The 24801-nt window shown below is 33.7% G+C and overlaps 1 protein-coding gene across 1 annotated transcript in view; it reads left to right on the forward strand.

Moving 5' to 3' along the window:
• The first annotated feature begins 226 nt into the window (after window positions 1-226).
• LOC149794679 (uncharacterized) overlaps window positions 227-24801 on the forward strand; it is a 53182-nt gene continuing 28607 nt past the window's right edge. Inside the window, exons 1-3 of the mRNA XM_089964288.1 lie at window positions 227-296; window positions 14009-16136; window positions 21332-21452. Coding sequence (XP_089820414.1) covers window positions 14112-16136; window positions 21332-21452 — 2146 coding nt within the window. The 5' untranslated portion in view covers window positions 227-296; window positions 14009-14111. The remainder of the gene's footprint in view (window positions 297-14008; window positions 16137-21331; window positions 21453-24801) is intronic.

Here is a 24801-nt window from a genome sequence, read left to right on the forward strand (position 1 = left end):
ATTTTATCTTTTCTGGTATGTTAATATAACTATATATGTTTTAATACATAATATTGTACACTTAAGTTTAGAAATAGTATTCACAGTTGCCTTACGGTGTAAAAATATTATGGTGCTCCGAAACAGCGGAGGATAAAACATTTAAAGAACAAATCTGTTCCATTCGGAACACCTCGTCTGTTTCCCCAGGAAGGACGAATAAATGTGCGGTAATATATTGTTGATAGACATATTGTAAAATGATAACCATATTTTGAACATAATTTACGATCAGATGGCCATTTGAAAGTAGCAAGGTACTTTTATTGTAAATGGGGTACATTATATGTAGATAAATTATATTTCGAATTTCATTACATAATCAGAAACATTAGATTGTTGTAGCTGTTTACAAACTATAAACACTGGAGTCTCGGTCTGACGTTTCATCAATAAAGTACGATGAAATATCTCGCAACACAAAATCACCTTATCAGTACTATAAAATTAATTTATAGTACCGTATTGTCAGATATTTCATTGTACTTTATTGATAAAACGTCAAACTCCTGTGCTATATAAAATAATATAACAGATTACCTCATCAATCGGACACGCTTAAAATATGCACGTTTTCTTTTCTTTTCTTCTAATTATAAAAGTATAATTCTTTACTAAAATTAGAATATTTTCTCATAATTTGATTGTGCAGAATTAAAAATGAACTCTTTATGATTTCCACCATGCAGCTTCCACCATTTTTAACATTGGTCTTTGTTAACTTTTTGCAAAATCGTGACCTGTTGTTATTCAAGCTGGAATTTGCATATTTCTTATATATGGTTATATATAAATGTTGTGTGAACATTCATTTATAAGAATGAACAGACTTTGTCTATGATCCATGTACTTCTAAACGGTCTTTCTAAACACAGTAATGACAGCAATGGGCTGTAATGGACAGTAATGGAGACGAAAGTACTGTAATGTAAGAGAAATTACAAGAATGGAGAAAATTAATGGAGTTGGTTTTCAATGATTCATATGCAGAAAATTATTATTAACAGAAAAAGATTCAGAAACATATTTACTTTTTGTTCCATCACGATTGTAATTTAAACTTTTACATTCCAGACCACATTAATCACTATCCCTCTGACTTTATCATTTTTTCATCCCTCTCATTTATTTCTATGTATGTATGTATGTCAACCGTCTTGACTTTTTTCGAGACCTCAAGCCTGTGTGTTCATTAATTATGTTTATAATGGAGCAAAACTTGTAAGTTGAAAGACTGTCCAATCCTTTTGCTCTGGATGCACACATGTGATCTTCTGGGGAATAAAATATGTAAAACAAAACAAAATATATATGTTTGCACTTGAGAATGGTATATACTAATGTACTACTATGTTAGCAAATAATAATAGAGTTCCATAGCTATGGAACATAATATATTTATCATTTTATTTCTGTCTTTATTTAAGACAGCCCATTTAAGTATTTGTTTTTTCAAAATTTTCTTAAAAGAAATAGTTAACTGATTTCTGTTTTAGGATTAATGGCTGAAATATTTCAATTGCATAACCACCTAAAACTAGAACAGTGTGCTTTCATTAAATGCTGCATTCTCGCCAGTCGCACATGTCTTTGATGTCTTTAATGTCCACTTTAGCTGCACATAAAATACAGTAAGTTGAACAGGCAGTGTCACGTATGGCCTAACATAATTGTCATTTAACGACATACTGTGAGATGTAACGGTCAATGAACATTAATAGAATTGAATATAGGTATCAACAATATTTTTTGTTACAAACTTGAATTGATATATGAACAATAGTGTTTGTTACCAACTTTTGCTAATGTTTAAACATTGATTTTTAATGTAAATAATTGGCCTAGAGATAAAAAGAATGAGAAGGCTCCAATAGACATATATTCTTTATATATATATATATATATATATATATATATATATATAAAAGAAGGTTGTAGTCAAACCAAAAAACAATTTTCTATTCATTGTGTTATAATTCTCAATTTGATGGATGCTTGTGATATAAGAATGGTAAAAGGAAAGAGCAAGAAACAGTTTCCTTGCGGTGACTGTAAGAAAGCTTGTGAGGCGGGCTGTCTTTTATGTGATTGCTTATATTTTCTTAAGTTTTTATTTAACGATCTTTAATTTATATCATTATTATTATATTCTCTCTGCAAATTCTTCGAACTGTCAGTACAATCATTTGTTTGAATATGCAAGCCTCCTGTTATCTGTGTTTAACATTAAACAGTATCTACATAAAACTCATAATTGCCAATAAAATTTATCAGTTGTTACCATTTATAATAAACAAAGTGCTTCAATAATATGCTATCAAATGTGAAAAGGAAAGAAGAAAGAAGCGATTAGAATAATAAATAACATGTTCCCAAGTGTATATATGTCCTGTTTGTGTAATATTAACATCACATGTAAAAAATAATAACAGTGCATTTCTTAAATTAAGTTAAACTTGGTAAAGTAGATGTTTTTCAATATCAATTGCATTTTATCATTAGCTTTATTATCGGATTGATTAATGTATGTCACTGATCGCAAAATGATGATTTTTAGTTTTTAAATTAGCATTCTATCTTTCCGTCTTATAATTGAGTCTTTGATAAGAAAATTTTACCAATTCAATGTTATTTGTTGCTGATTGCATACCAGTATGTATCTTGAAAATGGTCAGTGTAATGTAGTAAAATCAATGTAAAGGAAGAAAATGTACTGAAGTCATAATAATATTTTGCATGATGAATTTCATTACCTTGATAATATATGTTCTCTCTCCATCCCTCCATCTCTCTCTCTCTCTCTCTGTCATAATGGTATTCATACATCTCAGCAACTTTATTGTCAGATGATACACAATAATGCTGTGTCTGTATTTTACTGTATTAATGTATTATGCTGTCTGTATTTTACTGTGTTGATGTGTTATGCTGTGTCTGTATTTTACTGTATTAATGTATTATGCTGTCTGTATTTGACTGTATTAATATATTATGCTGTCTGTATTTTACTGTATTAATGTGTTATGCTGTGTCTGTGTTTTACTGTATTAATGTAGTATGCTGTCTTTATTTTACTGTATTAATGTATTATGCTGTCTGTGTTTTACTGTGTTAATGTAGTATCCTGCCTGTAGTTTACTGTATTAATGTATTATACTGTCTGTATTTTACTGTATTAATGTATTATGCTGTATGTATTTTACTGTATTAATGTATTATGCTGTCTGTATTTTACTGTATTAAATTGCCAACTGTATTTTAATGTATTAATGTATTATGCTGTTTTTTTACTGTAATAATGTAATATGCTGTGTCTGTATTTTACTGTATTAATGTAATATGCTGTCTCTATTTTACTGTATTAATGTATTATGCTGTCTGTATTTTACTGTATTAAATTGCCAACTGTATTTTACTGTATTAATGTATTATGCTGTATTTTTTACTGTAATAATGTATTATGCTGTGTCTGTATTTTACTGTATTAATGTAATATGCTGTCTCTATTTTACTGTAATAATGTATTATGCTGTATCAGTGGTGATAGGGGCTGTTTAGCGACGGTGGTAAAATACATTACAGAACCCCTTGAGCACATTTAGCGACAACACTTTTTAGCACACCCTGGGGCTGTTTAGTGAAAAGGGGAATTTAACAAGGGGAATATTGGGCCTATATAGCGACAAGGGAAAGTTGGGTTGAATAGGAATGGAACAGGTGAGATGACATCACGGCACTGGACATTGGTAACAATGTGGCAAGGGGCTGACCTGAATATGTGCTACTCTAGGGAGAGACAAATATAGTATAAATATAGATATAGACATCGACATATACAACACATACACATAGATTGATGAACATCAATCTGTCACATCTAAACTATAAAATCAACTAAAATAACAGAAACTGAATAAGAAAATTATTTAGAAAGTTTCTCAAAGACAAGGGTACAAATAAGCTAACAGTAAAGTTGACAAATGGTAAAATTACTATACCAAAAACACCTTCAGGAGGGAAAAACCCTCACCAGCGAAAAAGGATGAGAGCTGAGTGGAGTCAGACGAGAACAAAATAACAAAGGTGGACAGTCTTAGTTAAGAATATAGAGAGAGAGAGAGAGACAGAGACAGAGACAGAGAGAGTTGTTCCATTTATTGGCATTATTTTAATTAAAGCATATTATGAGCACTAATAAAACAATATAACAACCACATTTGTTATTTATGATTTATGCATTTAAGTCCATAAAATAAAAATTATTATATTTAATGTATATTACTATAATTTCTTTCACAATATTGTATTTTTGTCCCCATTACTCTCCATTACTGTTCATTACTCTCCATTACTCTCCATTATTGTACATTACTCTCCATTACTGTACATTGCTGTCCATTGCTGTACATTACTGCCCATTACTCTCCATTACTGTGTTTAGGGAGACCCATTACTGTACATTAATGCCCATTACTGTGTTTAGGGAGACCCATTACTGTACATTAATGCCCATTACTGTGTTTAGGGAGACCCATTACTGTACATTAATGCCCATTGCTGTGTTTAGGGAGACCCATTACTGTACATTAATGCCCATTGCTGTGTTTAGGGAGACCCATTACTGTACATTAATGCCCATTACTGTGTTTAGGGAGACCCATTACTGTACATTAATGCCCATTGCTGTGTTTAGATTGACCCATTACTGTACATTAATGCCCATTGCTGTGTTTAGGGAGACCCATTACTGTACATTAATGCCCATTGCTGTGTTTAGGGAGACCCATTACTGTACATTAATGCCCATTGCTGTGTTTAGGGAGACCCATTCTGAAGCCTTTTTATGCCTTTTCAACATGTGCTCACCTCTAACATTTTTGCATGAAATTATCTACTTGTGTCACAGACAAATTGAAATTATATGCTGCTTTTTATTTGAATGTTTTATACCTAATACAAGTGTGTAGAATTCCAAAATGAACTCATGCTCATGATATCTTAGCAAATAAATTGACATTGAAACTCATGTACCATCCACCTTTTTTTAATATTAGGCTTTAGTGACTTTTTGCAAAAATTTTACCCCATGGTTATTTCAGGCTGAACTTTGTATATCTCTTATATATGATTATAAAGAACTGATTTGTGAACATTCAGCTTTAATAATAAATTTACTTTTTAATTGTTTCAGGTATTTCTGAAGCCTATTTTTGCCTTTTTATTTTTGTTACCTCCCACATTTTTGCAAGACATGCCATAATATGACTTATACACAAGTTGAAATTATATCTTACTCTTAAAACTAACAGTGCATATTAATTAGTTGTTGTTGTTGTTGTTGTTGTAGGGTTTAATGCCATTTTTCAGCACACGATAGGCTATGCATGGTGGCCAGTATTAATGGTGGAGGAAGAACCTGGGAAAACCCTGGGAAGAACCACCGACCCACGAGAAGCTACTGGCAAGCTTTCTCACATACCCATATTGGCCGAATCCTAGACTCAAACCATTTTCATTATTGTTTTCCTACATATACGTTGATCTGAAATCACAATTTAGTAAACAATTGCCATTTTAGAATTTAAATAAGATAGTTTTGGTCAATTTTCATATCATTAAAATAAAGTCACTGACAAAAAAAAGCAAAAAATATCTTATTTTGAATACTTTCACAATTCTGCAAAGGATGCCAGTCATATGGACAAAATTCTTGAAATATTTGTCACTCTTTTTTCATGTTGTACAGGTTTTCCACTAATTTTTCATTACTATAAATCTGCATCTTTATTAGGGGTGAAATGATTCATCGATATATTGATGCATCAATACTTTTGCTAAAACAATACACATATCAATACAAGAGACAGAGAATCAGTATAAAATGATACTTTCTGTATGTATGTTGTTGTATTTGTAGGGTTTAACACCATTTTTCAGCGAATGTTAGGTTTTACATGGCTGCCAGTATAAATGGTGGAGGAAGAAACGGGGAAAACCCTGGAAAGACCCACCAACCTATGAGTAGCAACTGGCAAGCTTTCTCACATACCCGTATTGACCAAACCGGAGAATCAAACATACGATGACAGAGGTGAGATGGCAGTGATCCATAAAAGTGAGTGGTTTAGATGATTCAGCCACTCCCCCCCATATGCATGTTAATTTAATCTACAGCAGTCATGAATAATTGTAATTAGTTACCCTGTTATTCTGTAAAATTATAATCCATCCTAACAGCATTTGCAGTCACATGCACTCATTTTTATTAGTAAAGACAAAACTGACTATTTGAGAATACCCACTCGCCATCCACAAGTTATCACAGTCACATGGTTTGTAATCTCCCCCTCCCATTCCATGCTAATTATCTCAACCTGGAAGTATGTTCAGCTTATACCAGGTACTGTAAATTCCATACGTGTTCCACTTGTATAAAGAAGTACTTTACTCTTCATTTAATAACCACTTTTACATGAAGTTTCTGCTTTGAATTGTATTGTGACTCCTTTGGTCGATTTGAAAGCTACACTACCAGTGTGTTGCATGGGAAAATATTTTACATTGAATTCTCATTTGTGGTTATAGCTTTCCTGGTCCAGATTAAACAATAACCACCAATCAGAAATCAATGTAACTTATTCTGTGCATGACAAACAGGAAGTATTGGCAGATTAAACAATAACCACCAATCAGAAATCAATGTAACTTATTCTGTGTGTGACAAACAGGAAGTATTGGCAGAACAAGAGAGAAACTTCACAGGAGAGTCAGTAGATATCTAAAGTTCCTAAGTGAAGATGCTGTTGTGCAAACTTTGTACTAATTCATGCACTTGGAGAACAGTGAAACGCAAGAAGTCCCGCATATAAAAATGTGCACGGCGAAGTATATATTTTATACGTGAATGGTTGTGGAAATAACTTTGATTAGTACAACATTCCCAGAAATAAGTATTATGGCATAGTTTGAACCATTCATGAAGAAAGTTTTACAAATGTGGTTCATTACGATTTTATTCGGCAAATACTTGCTGATGATAGTGATGATGACAGTAATTTTCAAAGTTATGAAGTGTATCAGATTAATGGAGTTGGAAAGCGTTAATGCAGATACCAATGAGTGATTTTGAGCTCAAAAAGTTGTTAAGTATGAGTGAGATGTACATGGTGGATGGACAAAAAATAGCATGACCCTTTCAGTGGTATTTCAAATTAAATATACAAAGGACAGAATACTGAGCCAAATTTAAATAAAGACAAAAACATATAAACGTACAATACAATTTTCATTTATTTCGTTTTAATCAATTTTTCCCTGTGAAGCATATGCAACAAAACCATTTAATTGTATCCATGTCAAGGTTATGATAAATGTAATAAAATAAGGGTAAAAAAAAGAAATTAATAAGTAAAGACATTTTTTTTTAATACCTTTGTCAGTAAACTACAGATTTATCAAAGGAAGTTAATGTTAGTGAAAAATCCTATTTTTAAGCTGATGTATCCAAAAGATAATATATGAGCTCTGGAAAAATGTACAAAACAGTCACAAAGATCAGTTTCCCAACATACTGAAGCTGACAAAGCTAGCTACGTATATGCCCCTTCAGAAAGAAGCAAAGGACAATATTAATACAAATAAAAGGAGCAAAGTATGCTCAAAATTAATTAACAGATTAATGCTTATACAGCTAGAGGTGACATCTAATAAAAGTTCATTTCAGTAGAGCTATAAGAAAGTGGAGCAGGAAGAAAGACAGACAGATATTGAAGTTTATATAAATATTGACCTATGACAGTTTCTTCCTTGCCCTCCTGTCTTCTTTGATAAGGGGGGTGGGGACGGAGCATCATCTCACCTTAAATTGTACATGGGGAAGAAATTTGTAATTTCTTTTTTTATGTGGAGATATTTAACCATTGAATGAAGGCACTGATTGAATAAATGAAATTAGCATAGAATGAGTGATGGGGCAGATTTCAAGCTGCTCAAGTTTATCACCTTGTGTAAGTTAAAAGAAAATTATGGAGTAGGACTGGGTCTAGTCAATAGTTTTCCTTCTTCACTAACAAAAACAAGTACCTGTGGCTGCAGCAGTCTTTGCATCTGCAGGAAGTAAAATGTGATAGATTTTGTTGATATTCATCCTTATTCCCATGCCTAAATTTGCTCCAGATGAGATTTTCTTTGCATGAGGAAATTGAATTATTTCTTCTATTTTGAAGATAAGATTGTTCTATCATCCAAGTGTAACTGAGACATGGAATTGGTAATCAGATGTTTTCAAATCATTTATGTTGTACAGAACAAAGGGGGTTAAATAGAGCCACCATAAAATGACCTAAAACATTGGATAAAGCTCATTGCAACCAACAGGTAGTCTGTTTGAAAGTATTGTTGTTATCTTCTTATCAATGAGAATTGCATAAAAATATATGATGACTATATTTATGTCATCTGCATACTGCAAATAGATAGGACCAAAATGTTTACATGAAAGGGCACCACCTACCTTCCAAAGATGGAAAAACCACCAAGCTCATACGTGTATCGATATGTATCACATTGCAGGCAGCGTATCATAAATCATATCAATATGTGGCACAGGTGTATCATTTCACCCCTAATTTATATGATGTAAATTGTCTATATTGGAACTAAATTTTTTATATATTTTCTTAATAATTCTGACCAGTTTTTAGCTGTATTATACAGTTCATGAAGTAGTATTGTAAAATCAGAGATAAGAGAGTGATAAAGAAGGACTTCTTATGATGTATTTATGGTTAAGTATTTTTTTATATTAAAGAAATATGCTACAGATTGTTGTCTTTCCTTTATGATGTCAGTATTGGGTTTAGATTTGTTTGCAACAAATCACATGAACTGGTATTCTTCACTTTAAAATAGTTAAAATGTTACCTTCTTTTTACCTATACTAAAATGAAAATTGTTAATGAAATACCAATGTCTCTAGATATCATCCTGTTAACTGTAAATGTAAAGTCGGCATCTAACTTCAAAAACGCATTACACACCAAATGTTGTACCAGACTTTTGTAATACATTTAGTATAACATATGACAACATGTATAATCAGACTCCATGGTATAAATGTCCACTTTTCATAAAATGAAGTTTTCTTTTTCTAATCTATTTATGTGACATTGGTGCCATTGTTTACATTTTTTATGTACCCACATGCAGGGAAGAGTTACTGTTCTTACTGACATGGGTGACCTTTAATAAAGACATAATTCGGGGGTTTTACACAAGTATTGACAGGGCCCGGAGTGGCCAAGTGTTCTAAAGCACTGTCCGTTATGGATCACTGCCATCTCACCTTCATCTGTGTGGGTTCGAGTCTAGGATTCGGCCAATGTGGGTATGTGAGAAAGCTTGCTGGTAGCTTCTCGTGAGTTGGTTGTTCTTCCCAGGGTTTTCCAGGGTTCTTCCTCCACCATTAGTACTGGCCGCCATGCATAGCCTATCGTGTGCTGAACAATGGTGTTAAACCCTACAACAACAACAACAAGTATTCACACATTGTAGCATTATCTTCATAAAATGATCTCCAAAGTATTTAAAAAGTAGTCACTGGTCAGCATATATATTTATTTAGTTTTACTGTAGTTTGAAAACGATGCTGTTTGTTATTTCTGTAGAATCTGTTGTACAAAAGGCTTAATATCATCTACATTAAATATTAACAGTTGACCTTTCAACCATGATGCTGTTGTTGTTGTAGGGTTTAACGCCATTTTTCAGCACACGATAGGCTATACATGGCAGCCAGTATTAATAGTAGAGCAAGATCCTGGGAAGTCCCCGGAAAGAACCAACGACCCATCGAGAAGCTACTGGCAAGCTTTCTCACATACCCAAATTGGCCAAATCTGAGACTCGAACCCATGCAGACAGAGGTGAGATGGCAGTGATCCATAATGGAGAGCGCTTTACACCACTCGGCCAATCAGGGCCCCCTTCAACCATGAATATATTCAGATGTAATAATGTTGGGTTTTTACAAATGAAAGTGGATAACAAGGGTAACACGGTTGCCGTGGAGACAGTATGAGTATTGATTGCCAGTGTCCACTAGCAATGCTGCCAGTCGTTATTTATAATTTATATTTTAATAAGCCATGCAAGAAAATTGGTTTCATTTGACAAGGTTTTTCTCTCCCTCTCTTCTTTTACATGCATTATATTAAATACCCATGTGTAATGGCTGCCCAATGCACACTTAAGATAGTCCTCTCCTAAAGTTTATAATCTCTGTTTAAGAAGTCAGTTTACATGAATAAGTATATACTTTACATTAACATGCAGTGTTAAATACACTGGTTAAGTAATAACTGGCCATTTGATTGTTAAGATACCATATACATGCATACCAATTTTAAATATTCAGTGACAAGACTGCAAAACATGCAAAAGCACACATGTATGATAATTTTTAATACATCAGAAGCATATAACATTAAATGCATCATGAATGGGACTAAAATCCATCCAAAACCATGTGTGAGCAACATAAGCCAACATTGGGGAAATTTTTGGCATGTCTTTATTGAACTTTATGTTTTGAGTGACTAAATGCCCATTTAGTATAAGACGATTAGTACTGTCATCAGGGGTTGACATTCAAAACCATGAGAGTTAGTTACCTTGCACTAATTGTGGGGGATGGGGGATTACTACAGGAAAACATTTCCCCAATTTTACTGATAGCAAGAAGTATCTGAGTTTGAGAGCTCAACCAAGGTGCAACACTGGACTACCCCACTTTCGATCTCGGTATATTTATCAGGCAAAACTACTATCTAGCTGAGATTAATTGATTCCATTATACCTTATTCCTTACAAATTGCAAACCAGACCTTGGCTTCAAACTGTCTGGAGATTTCAGCCCAAAACATACTCAGCTTTTTTCAGATACAGACCCAGGGCAAGACTCTTTAAAACAAAAATCACTTGTCTTGACTTAATATCCACTTGCCCAACAATTCCATATTTTTTTCCTATTTTGACACACCCACCACATCCTTAAAAAATTAAATGATTGGTTCCTCATGCTTGTGGTATTGGATAGCACCTAACCCTTATTCACATGCTAATGAAGTAGGGCTGACAACAAGTTCCAACAATTCCACAATTTCTGTATGCTCAGTTTGTAAATTCTGATTAATTGTGGCACACTCCTTAGCCCTTGTGATTTCTGACTCTATGCCTTGAGGTCAATATACAAGTGAGGTTTCCAACAATTCCACAATTTCTGTATGCTTAGTTTGTAAGTTCTGATTAATTGTGGCACACTCCTTAGCTCTTGTGATTTCTGACTCTATGCCTTGAGGTCAATATACAAGTGAGGTTTCCAACAATTCCACAATTTCTGTATGCTTAGTTTGTAAGTTCTGATTAATTGTGGCACACTCCTTAGCTCTTGTGATTTCTGACTCTATGCCTTGAAGTCAATATACAAGTGAAGATTTCATCATGATCTGTTTCTGGAGATAAGTATTTGGATGGGTTGTAATTTTGTTTTCTAAATATAAATGTGAAAATCTCCATGTTTCTTGATCAATGTTGAAAACAGAAATGATGTTGGAAAGGCATCGATCACTTTTAAATCATTCAGTAAAACCAATTGCTTCAAGTTCATAAAGAGTTCATTTGAAAGTAGTCTGATATGTGTCATAATTACAGTCACATGTACTTTGTATCAATATAATTATTACCAAGTTAGCATGAGAATGGGACATCTTATTGTTTTTCAAGTTGTACAAGTGAGAGTTAATTGAGATTTGGGTGGATTATTGCAGGTGTGGAGTCATATTTATGCTGTAAATGCTGATCTGACTAATATAAAAACTTTAATTATGTCGGAATAAATTGATTTTTTTAATGGTAATATAATAAAGTAGTGTTTGATAAATTGTAGAAAACAGAAACATTTTGATATGGTAATGTTTTGACTCCATAAATGTATTTTGGCATTCAAAGATACATTTAGACTTGAGTATGTTTTGACAAGTACATTTTAACTGTAAATTGTTTCATCTGTGCAAACTTGTAATTTGAACAGATCTTGTCAGCATTGAGGTCTTAGCTATATCCTTCCTTCTTAATTCTATAGTAGGATGTATGCCGTATTCTCACAGTACTAACGAGAAACAAATTGCAAGTTAAAGACAATATTATACCTGCTTTAAAGTTGCCTTAATTGCATATTTATCATTTATCTCCAATCCTGTATTAGGCAAATATTATAAATAATGCCAATTTTACAGTAAATGTCAAATTGCATATAAAATGAAGTTCTCATTTTCTTATGGCAAATAATGCAATTGCTAAATTACAGTGGTCCGAACAGGTTATGAAATATCAAAATAAAATGCTGAATCATCTTCCATAACAGAAAACCTTAATGTACAAGTTTTAAAAGTTTAATATATCTCTTTATACTTATAATTGTTATGCATCAATACAATTTTAATATCTATTTATCCTCTGAAGAGATGATGTGGGCACCTGAAACAATAATCTATCCTCAGTGCTTGAATTTATGAAAAGTACATGTATATTGAGTCCACCATGTTTTTCTTAATTTATAATAATAGATGTATGCAGTTAATAAGTTCCTCCAGATCAGCAAGTTTTTAGTCTTTCAGACTCTCCTCTGTCATACCCATTGCTGTTGTATTTGTCACTCTTCCATTTTCTTTCAGTACTTGTTCCCTTAATTATAAGATTTAATTGTGTATTATGTAGGCATGAATTTCAGTTTGTTGTTATCAGGTAGTTTTGTTTATGTACTTTGGTACATCACTGACTTATTTAGCAGAATTAGTCATAAATGGTCACAACATTTTGGGGTGACTTCAGGTTTTCAGCACATTGATCCTAATGGTCAACATATACAATTTTAAGTAATCAAGGTCTATAAATAAAGTGACAAGGCTTGTATCATTGTAAACCATCATCAGCTTGACAACTTTATTCAGTTAAGATTAATGTGATTTGGTTTCTGTTATGAAATGTAGGAGACATATTAAAACCTAGGTAAGCACAGCTTGGATTCTAGCAGAAAGGCATATTTAACCTTACTTAGCCTTTGATATTACTGGCCAGCCGATCCCTGGCACCTTATTTGCATGTCTAAAGGCAATGCCTAGCAGCTGTCTGGAGTTCTCAGTTTCTGTGTTATTTCTAACCCTGGACATAGTTATTAATATAATTATCAGTCAGTGTAGAGCTTGTTTCATTCATTTATTTTGGTGTTCATCTCTTAGAAATGACTGAACTGTTCATTGCAAATACCTCTTTACTTGAATTAAATGGTCTACTCCAAACTTGGCTGAGGTGCTGAACTAGGTCCCTGGTGGAAGTAACATATTTGTACTACTGACTGAAGCCCCAAGGCAGATTAAAACATGTTGCAGTGAACATCACACCTTCAGTAGAATACAAAGTTAATTGAGAATGATTTTCACATAAAATTTAGATACCCACATTGGACATTTTGATTAGAGTCATAAATCAGTCCTGTCAGACATGTCTGGCTCATATAGGAGTACATTTATATATATATATATATATATATATATATATATATATATATATATATATATATATATATATACACACACACACACATATATATATATATAAACACATATACATATATATATATATATATATATATATATATATATACACACACACACATATACATATATATACAGAGAGAGAGACAGACAGACAGACACATATGCATATATACATGTACATACTAACTGCCTTGATGTGGCCTAATGTTCACGTTTTTATACATGATAATTAATACTGAATAAATATAACCCATGACCAGTCACAAGAAAGGGGACCGTCTTGTACTGAGAAATATATTATTCTATTTCAGACAGTGTTAGAAAATTCTGTATTCAGCTGACATTTATCTTTTCAGCATATCCTTCCTATTGATGGCAGCATATGTTCAATTGACAGACAGTGATTTGGGTCAGCAGATGATATGCTAATTAGTTCTTCAAAAGGAAGGTAAAGCTGGCATGGAGTTTCATGAGACAGGCACAGGAATTTTAGAAGAGGGGGATCTTGGTGGGGACAAGCTTGAACTTGACACAAGTACTGATGAAATCAGTCAGCTTCTTCAATCCCTTCAACCTCATCATCGTTTAACAGGGCCAGATGGTGTGAGCAGACCTGAGTCTGTGCCACCAGGGCTTGACTTTGATCTCTGTCAGACAGATATTGTGGGTGGATCAGATTTTGTACTTGATCACTCATCAGTTTTTGATATTGCTGAGTCTGTGATTGAAGATAAAAGTGCCAGTGATTTTTACCATGACCCTGTATCAGCTGTGAATCCAGATGTACAGGTGGGTCAAAATGCCACCAGCATCACCAAAACAGATGTACTGTCAACCCTCACCACACAACCTACAAGTATGGTCAGTGACAGTTTATGTAATCTTCAAATTATACCAGTAGACCACCTGCAGATTGTTTCAACAATTAATACTAGTCAGGGCATACAAGTTATTGTCGCTCCACGTGCTTCCACTGTAGGAGACCTAACACAACCAGCATTTCTGATTGGTAGCTTTGTTTCAGTCCCTATAACAAAATCCAATACCCCGGATTCGGGAATAACAGACAGTGAGTTTTGCTCAGTTAATGATCAAAATCTGTCCAGTACAGGATTGGAATATGGAACAATTCTTAATTTAACTCATAACCAGTTTATAGAGCAGAGCAACCAGCTGACTTCTCAACAACAGCCCATTAAGCATGTACCATCGTATGAAAGTATAATGCACACAGTATCTAATGAATACAACCACATTAGTTCAAATCCTAGTCTACTTGGAAAGTCTCACATTTTTGTAAAGGAACTGGAAGCTGAATTGGCAGATAATAATGTTGATATATGTGCGAACTCAAGAAAACAACATTTAGGTCAAGGGGAGATAATTTCTCAAACAATAATCAAACCTAGTGCTGTTCAGCCCAAAAGTCTGTTCACTTCAAACCCAGTCGGTGAAGCTGCTGCTCACCATTTAGATACACCACCATCAACATGTAAAGCTTACAATAGAAAGGAAGTTCCTACAGTTGCAGTCTGTACAAACAAACCATGTACAGTTTTCACAGAGAGAAGTGTGCCAATGCTAGAAACCTTATATTTTAAAGATAAAAGATCAAATATTGTGAGTTACACAAGAGAAAATACTAATTCATCTACAGATGATCTCATTTCAAAAGTTACCTCAGTAGATGAAGCAACACAGTGCTTATCACCAATTGAATTGAGTTCAACAGTACCTTTCAAGAACCAAGTTCCCCCTCTAGGCCCCAACAGAAAGGATCAAAAGATTCATAAAAAGTTAAATCTCCCTGTATCGTTGGTGAGGTCAAAAGGAAGTACTAATGGGGAAATTAATAAAAAGTTCACATCCTCTGTATCTTTGCTGGGAACAAAGGGAAGTACTAATGGGGAGAAACTTGTTACTTCTCGCATGACAGTGTCACAGGTTCTAGAGTTGACGAGAAAAAAGATGCAGGAACAAGAAGGGTATAGGAAGGATCAATTGCCAGTTCATCCCCCAATTTCGTTCAAAGTCAAATCCAGGGATGGCAAGATCAAAACCATCCATATCAATCCAGTAGAAGTAGAGGGATTTATGGTCCGGAAGAATAAAATATACACTGAACAGACAGGGCCTGCTGTTATAGAAAGGGAACATTTACAGATATCAAAGCCAACAGATGTTGTAGATGAAGTTTTGGATTACACATGTGACATTTGTAATATATCATTCTCAGCTGTGGAAGATCATGCAAAACACAATCAGACACATGAAAATAATTCTGTATGCCTCAGGGATATCGATAAAAAAGGACTGTGCAAGTCAAGCCAGAAGTGTGTAGCAAACCATACTCAAGTGAGTAAAGAGGAGCTTCTAATTTGTAAGAGGTCCCAAGGGAGCAAAAGGTTTAGGTGTGACCTCTGCACAGCCTCTTTCTCCCGCCTTGGAAACTTCACCAGACATAGGATGATACACAGTATCAGGGTAATTTTCATTTTTGAAACCAACAGTAAGATTTTCATGCGCTTGTTAAAGATGATGCTTACAATTAATGGTGTGCCAGTAATCAAAATAAACAAAGATTGGTCAGAAATCTGGAGCAACTAATCATTTGATTAGGATTTCATATCAGAAATTAACAATTATAGATTTCTATGTATAAAATGTTTGACATTTTGGGGATGAAATCTTCCACCAAAACAAACAATATAACAAGTTCCAGTGAATACAGTCTTTCAGTGTTTTGTACAATCCACTTGCTGACAACATAGCAGATGAAAAATACGCAGATAAACCATTCAGCTTGACTGGATAAAAGCAATGTAAACATTAAACCATTCAGCTTGACTGGATAAAAGCAATGAAAACATTAAACTATTCAACTTGACTGGATAAAAGCAATGTAAACTTTAAACCATTCAGCTTGACTGGATAAAGGTGGCGCTATACAGTTTCGCATTTTGCATAGGGTTAGGATTGTAAAGAAAGAGAATTTCCCCGGCTTTCCTCACTGGTTATACTGGCTATTTAAAAAAGACCTTGAATATCTTAGGTATAATGCAAAGAACCTTTAATTCCCTTTATTTTGGTGTATAATTGATGGGTGTACTATGGGTTATAGAGTATACAGCTTGACCTTACTTCAAATGTGCACCTTTCAAAAAAGTGCTAGCTCTACTTGGTCATTTTCACTTCCTGAACTTCAGAGGTCAATTGTATAAAAAAGAGCCAATAACTTTTTTTTACATTTTATATATTTGGTAATTCATTCATTGCACTTTCAGAAGCTGGTATTGTCTAGTCTGGCAAAATTCATTTTCCCTATTTTAATAGCTGCTATGTATAGTGCACTTTAGACTAATTCAGACTGATTTTTTAACACAAGGGAGCAGTCATTTTAGTTAGCAGTGTGTTTAAATCATGTAAAATTTCCAGAAGTACAATATCCAAAAGAAATATCATCCACATTACATTAATGTAGCATAGAGATATGCCAACATTCTCTCCATTGTGCATGTTTTAAATGCGAACTACTTCACCTTACATACGTCACTCTCTCAAAAGTACATATTATCTGGTGAGCGCCACCAAAAGCAATGTAAACTTTGAACCATTCAGCTTGACTGGATAAAAGCAATGTAAACTTTAAACCATTCAGCTTGACTGGACAAAAGCAATGTAAATTTTAAACCATTCAACTTGACTGGATAAAAGCAATGTAAACTTTAAACCATTCAACTTGACTGGATAAAAGCAATGAAAACATTAAACTATTCAATTTGACTGGATAAAAGCAATGTAAACTTTAAACCATTCAACTTGACTGCATAAAAGCAGTGAAAACATTAAACTATTCAACTTGACTGGATAAAAGCAATGTAAACTTTAAACCATTCAACTTGACTGCATAAAAGCTGTGAAAACATTAAACTATTCAACTTGACTGGATAAAAGCAATGTAATTTTTAAACCATTCAAGTTGACTGGATAAAAGCAATGTAAACATTAAACCATTCAGCTTGACTGGATAAAAGCAATGAAAACATTAAACTATTCAACTTAACTGGATAAAAGCAATAAAGCATTAAACCATTCAACTTGACTGGATAAAAGCAATGTAAACTTTAAACCATTCAGCTTGACTGGATAAAAGCAATGAAAACATTGAACTATTCAACTTGACTGGATAAAAGCAATGAAAACATTAAACCATTCAACTTGACTGGATATAAGCAATGAAAACATTAAACTATTCAACTTGACTGGATAAAAGCAATGTAAACTTTAAACCATTCAACTTGACTGGATAAAAGCAATGAAAACATTAAACTATTCAACTTGACTGGATAAAAGCAATGTAAACTTTAAACCATTCAGCTTGACTGGATAAAAGCAATGAAAACATTAAACTATTCAACTTGACTGGATAAAAGCAATGTAAACTTTAAACCATTCAGCTTGACTGGATAAAAGCAATGAAAATATTAAACTATTCAACTTGACTGGATAAAAGCAATGTAAACTTTAAACCATTCAACTTGACTGCATAAAAGCAGTGAAAACATTAAACTATTCAACTTGACTGGATAAAAGCAATGTAATTTTTACACCATTCAAGTTGACTGGATAAAAGCAATGTAAACTTTAAAACATTCAGCTTGACTGGATAAAAGCAATGAAAACATTAAACTATACAACTTGACTGGATAAAAGCAATGTAATTTTTAAACCATTCAAGTTGACTGGATAAAAGCAATGTAAACATTAAACCATTCAGCTTGACTGGATAAAAGCAATGAAAACATTAAACCATTCAACTTGACTGGATATAAGCAATGAAAACATTAAACTATTCAACTTGACTGGATAAAAGCAATGTAAACTTTAAACCATTCAACTTGACTGGATAAAAGCAATGAAAACATTAAACTATTCAACTTGACTGGATAAAAGCAATGTAAACTTTAAACCATTCAGCTTGACTGGATAAAAGCAATGAAAACATTAAACTATTCAACTTGACTGGATAAAAGCAATGTAAACTTTAAACCATTCAACTTGACTGGATAAAAGCAATGAAAATATTAAACTATTCAACTTGACTGGATAAAAGCAATGTAAACTTTAAACCATTCAACTTGACTGCATAAAAACAGTGAAAACATTAAACTATTCAACTTGACTGAATAAAAGCAATGTAATTTTTAAACCATTCAAGTTGACTGGATAAAAGCAATGTAAACTTTAAAACATTCAGCTTGTCTGGATAAAAGCAATGAAAACATTAAACTATTCAACTTAACTGGATAAAAGCAATGAAGCATTAAACCATTCAACTTGACTGGATAAAAGCAATGTAAACTTTAAATCATTCAGCTTGACTGGATAAAAGCAATGAAAACATTAAACTATTCAACTTGACTGGATAAAAGCAACGAAAACATTAAACCATTCAACTTGACTGGATATAAGCAATGAAAACATTAAACTATTCAACTTGACTGGATAAAAGCAGTGAAAACATTAAACTATTCAACTTGACTGGATAAAAGCAATGTAAACTTTAAACCATTCAGGTTGACTGGATAAAAGCAGTGAAAACATTAAACTATTCAACTTGACTGGATAAAAGCAGTGAAAACATTAAACCATTCAACTTGACAGGATATAAGCAATGAAAACATTAAACTATTCAACTTGACTGGATAAAAGAAATGAAAACATTAAACCATTCAACTTGACTGGATATAAGCAATGTAAACATTACCAAGTATACAATGGTTACTTAGTTATGCTTAATCAATCAGCAGTCTTTAAACTTCAGTCAATTCACAATACTTTTTAACAATATGGCGATGAAGTTTTAAACTTTGTTTATTTTAATTTGATAAGTTTTTAAGGTTTATATTACACACTCTTGACAGCTGAGATTTGATAAACTGTGGTCTTTGTGGTGAAAGAAACTGGAGGACTAGAGAAAATCAAAGGACATGAAAGAATGGCTAATTTGCTATCACATACATCCCAAACCAAAATCCAGTACAGCCATAACTAAACCATCCAAAATCTGAACATTATAAGTTTTTGTGTAACTGAAACTTGTATGTGTCTTAAAATCTATCATGATACAATATATTTCTAGACAGAGTTTGGTGGCATGTAAGCCTTATTGTATACAATATATTTCCAGACAGAGTTTGGTGGCATGTAAGCCTTATTGTACACAATATACTTCCAGACAGAGTTTGGTGGCATGTAAGCCTTATTGTACACAATATACTTCCAGACAGAGTTTGGTGGCATGTAAGCCTTATTGTATACAATATATTTCTAGACAGAGTTTGGTGGCATGTAAGCCTTATTGTATACAATATATCTCCAGACAGAGTTTGGTGGCATGTAAGCCTTATTGTACACAATATACTTCCAGACAGAGTTTGGTGGCATGTAAGCCTTATTGTATACAATATATTTCTAGACAGAGTTTGGTGGCATGTAAGCCTTATTGTACACAATATACTTCCAGACAGAGTTTGGTGGCATGTAAGCCTTATTGTACACAATATACTTCCAGACAGAGTTTGGTGGCATGTAAGCCTTATTGTATACAATATATTTCTAGACAGAGTTTGGTGGCATGTAAGCCTTATTGTACACAATATACTTCCAGACAGAGTTTGGTGGCATGTAAGCCTTATTGTATACTCATGATTAAATATAACTTAAAATATATCATGATACAATATATTTCTAGACAGTTTGGTGGCATGTAAGCCTTATTGTATACGATATATTTCTAGACAGTTTGGTGGCATGTAAGCCTTATTGTATACAATATATTTCCAGACAGAGTTTGGTGGCATGTAAGCCTTATTGTATACTCATGATTAAATATAACTTAAAATCTATCATGATACAATATATTTCTAGACAGTTTGGTGGCATGTAAGCCTTATTGTATACAATATATTTCCAGACAGAGTTTGGTGGCATGTAAGCCTTATTGTATACAATATATTTCTAGACAGAGTTTGGTGGCATGTAAGCCTTATTGTATACAATATATCTCCAGACAGAGTTTGGTGGCATGTAAGCCTTATTGTATACACATGATTAAATATAACTTAAAATCTATCATGATACAATATATTTCTAGACAGTTTGGTGGCATGTAAGCCTTATTGTATACAATATATTTCCAGACAGAGTTTGGTGGCATGTAAGCCTTATTGTATACAATATATTTCCAGACAGAGTTTGGTGGCATGTAAGCCTTATTGTATAATCATGATTAAATATAACTTAAAATATATCATGATACAATATATTTCTAGACAGAGTTTGGTGGCATGTAAGCCATATTGTATACAATATATTTCTAGACAGTTTGGTGGCATGTAAGCCTTATGGTATACTCATGATTAAATATAACTTTGACTTAAATCTGGATATGTTTAAGATGTAATCCTGCATCTGATTGGCTAAGCTGGGAAAATTTTCAACAGATTTTGAAGAAACCTTTTTTATTTTGCATCTATGAATGTAAAATCCACATAAAGTGAGGTAAATCTATTAGTGTCAGTAAATGTACAAAACCACATACAATGAAATAAATCTATTATTGTATTATCAGTAAATGTACAAATACAATGGAGTAAATCTATTTTCATTGTTGGCAGGAGGAGTACAGGTTTAAGTGCCCTGAGTGTGGAAGAAAATTTCTCCAGAAGTGTGACATGAGCCGTCATCGACTGATTCACAGCAAACAGGAGCCCTACAAGTGTCCTGAGTGTGGGAAGGGTATGGATGGAGAGAAAAATATAAATTATATAGCCCTACAAGTGTCCTGAGTGTGGGAAGGGTATGGATGGAGTGAGAAATATAAATTATATAGCCCTACAAGTGTCCTGAGTGTGGGAAGGGTATAGATGGAGAGAGAAATATAAATTATATAGCCCTACAAGTGTCAGTGTGGGAAGGGTATGGATGGAGAGAGAAATATAAATTTTATAGTCCTACAAGTGTCCTGAGTGTGGGAAGGGTATAGATGGAGAGAGAAATATAAATTATATACCAGTAGCCCTACAAGTGTCCAGAGTATGGGAAGGGTATGGATGGAGAGAGAAATATAAATTGTATAGCCCTGCAAGTGTCCTGAGTGTGGGAAGGGTATGGATGGAGAGAGAAATATAAATTATATAGCCCTACAAGTGTCCTGAGTGTGGGAAGGATATGGATGGAGACAGAAATATAAATTTTATAGCCCTACAAGTGTCCTGAGTGTGGGAAGGATATGGATGGAGACAGAAATATAAATTATAGCCACCCTCCCCTTTATATTAATGTATCATCCATATTTTAAGATGTTCAAACCTGAATAGTTTTAGGGGTAATTAAAATAACAGAAGTGCTCTGATTAGTTTCATATAAACTTTAATAATCCTAAAATAGAAAAATGCTATTTAGAAAATCTGTATTAAAGCACCATAACCATGCCTTTACTTGTGTAACCATAGATACATACCATGCCTTTACTTGTGTAGCCATAGATACATACCATGCCTTTACTTGTGTAACCATAGATACATACCATGCCTTTACTTGTGTAGCCATATATACGTACCATGCCTTTACTTGTGTATCCATAGATTACATACCATGTTTTTAACTTGCATAATTATAGATTACATACATACCATGCCCATTGTTTGATTAATGAAAAAAATTATTTTTCAAATACCCACCACATTTGTGGGCTCATTCATGGTGGGGTGTTATATTCTTTGTCAGCATCTGATTAACTTTTTCTTTAGTTCACTTTTTAGATGCTGATGTGGAGCAGTTCCCTTTTATGAAGACATTTAATGTTTATGTGAGGATTGGTTTTTGATTCAGAGGTTTTTATAAGCCATGAGATGGTTCTTATTATGTTGTATTAGCCGTCCACCATCCTTCTGTTGGCCTGTCCATACATTACCAATTTCAAATTCACAGTCAAACAAAGACAAATTTCATTATGACTGAAAGAAGATAAATGGTTTATGTGCAGTAACATTAGTTTTACATCACAGACCTGTACCAGTCTTTGTTGCATCTGACATAAGGAATAAGCCCTATTTTGGAGTCAGAAGTTGAGTGGTCAAGGTCACTTTGACTGGGAAAAAAAAGTTTTTGCATAATAACTAGCTCTTTGCCACATACCTTATCTAATGTTGGTTTCTCACATGAGGTATGGATGAGACCTGTTGACTTTGGGGTCAGATATCAAGGTCACTGGCAAAGCATAAAAGATTATTTTCTAGAATAAATCATGTTCAAGAGTAAGTTCCGTGATCATCCTTGGCTTGCATTTAGGGTAGATAAGGAAATATAGAGATTCTAGGGTATGAAGGTCAGAGGTCATAGTCATGGTAAGTCTGATAAAAAGAAAATGTTTCTGTACATTTAATTTAGTGCGTTACTTTCCTACATAAGGAACTGTTTAAGATCAAATGAGTGTACAATATTCCATTTTTGGTATTCTTGTTTACTTTGATGGACTTTAAGTAACTAGATGGACTTTAACTAACTAGCCTGATATTAAATGTAAGCATGTTTTCCATGCAATCACTTTGTCACTTTGTTTTCCATGCAGTCACTTTGTTTTCCATGCAATCACTTTGTCACTTTGTTTTCCATGCAGTCACTTTGTTTTCCATGCAATCACTTTGTTTTCCATGCAGTCATTCATGCAGTCACTTTGTTTTCCTTGCAATCACTTTGTTTTTCATGCAATCACTTTGTTTTCCATGCAGTCACTTTGTTTTCCATGCAGTCACTTTGTTGCAATCACTTTGTTTTCCAAGCAATCACTTTGTTTTCCATGCAGTCACTTTGTTTTCCATGCAGTCATTCATGCAGTCACTTTGTTTTCCTTGCAATCACTTTGTTTTCCATGCAGTCACTCACTTTGTTTTCCATGCAGTCACTTTGTTTTCCTTGCAATCACTTTGTTTTCCATGCAGTCACTTTGCTTTCCTTGCAATCACTTTGTTTTCCATGCAGTCACTTTGTTTTCCATGCAGTCATTCATGCAGTCACTTTGTTTTCCTTGCAATCACTTTGTTTTCCATGCAATCACTTTGTTTTCCATGCAGTCACTTTGTTTTCCTTGCAATCACTTTGTTTTCCATGCAGTCACTTTGTTTTCTATGCAGTTATTCATGCAGTCACTTTGTTTTCCATGCAGCCACTTTGTTTTCCATGCAGTCATTCATGCAGTCACCTTGTTTTCCATGCAATCACTTTGTTTTCCATGCAGTCACTTTGTTTTCCATGTGGTCATTCATGCAGTCACTTTGTTTTCCTTGCAATCACTTTGTTTTCCATGCGATCATTTTGTTTTCCAGTCAGTCACTTTGTTTTCCATGCAATCACTTTGCAGTCACTTTGTTTTCCATGCAGGCACTTTGTTTTCCAGGCAGTCACTTTGTTGCAATCACTTTGTTTTCCATGCAATCACTTTGTTTTCCATGCAGTCACTTTGTTTTCCATGCAGTCATTCATGCAGTCACTTTGTTTTCCATGCAGTCACTTTGCAGTCACTTTGTTTTCCATGCAGCCACTTTGTTTTCCATGCAGTCATTCATGCAGTCACTTTGTTTTCCATGTAGTCACTTTGTTTTCCATGCAGTCATTCATGCAATCACTTTGTTTTCCATGCAGTCACTTTGTTTTCCATGCAGTCATTCATGCAGTCACTTTGTTTTCCTTGCAATCACTTTGTTTTCCATGCAGTCACTTTGTTTTCCATGCAATCACTTTGTTTTCCTTGCAATCACTTTGTTTTCCATGCAGTCACTTTGTTTTCCATGCAGTCATTCATGCAGTCACTTTGTTTTCCATGCAGTCACTTTGTTTTCCATGCAGCCACTTTGTATTCCATGCAGTCATTCATGCAGTCACTTTGTTTTCCATGCAATCACTTTGTTTTCCATGCAGTCATTCATACAGTCACTTTGTTTTCCTTGCAATCACTTTGTTTTCCATGCAATCACTTTGTTTTCCATGCAGTCATTCATGCAGTCACTTTGTTTTCCTTGCAATCACTTTGTTTTCCATGCAGTCACTTTGTTTTCCATGCAATCACTTTGTTTTCCATGCAGTCACT

The sequence above is a fragment of the Sinohyriopsis cumingii genome, chromosome 7, assembly GCF_028554795.1.
Source record: "Sinohyriopsis cumingii isolate HCF-2022 chromosome 7, ASM2855479v2, whole genome shotgun sequence".
Classification (NCBI taxonomy): domain Eukaryota; kingdom Metazoa; phylum Mollusca; class Bivalvia; order Unionida; family Unionidae; genus Sinohyriopsis; species Sinohyriopsis cumingii.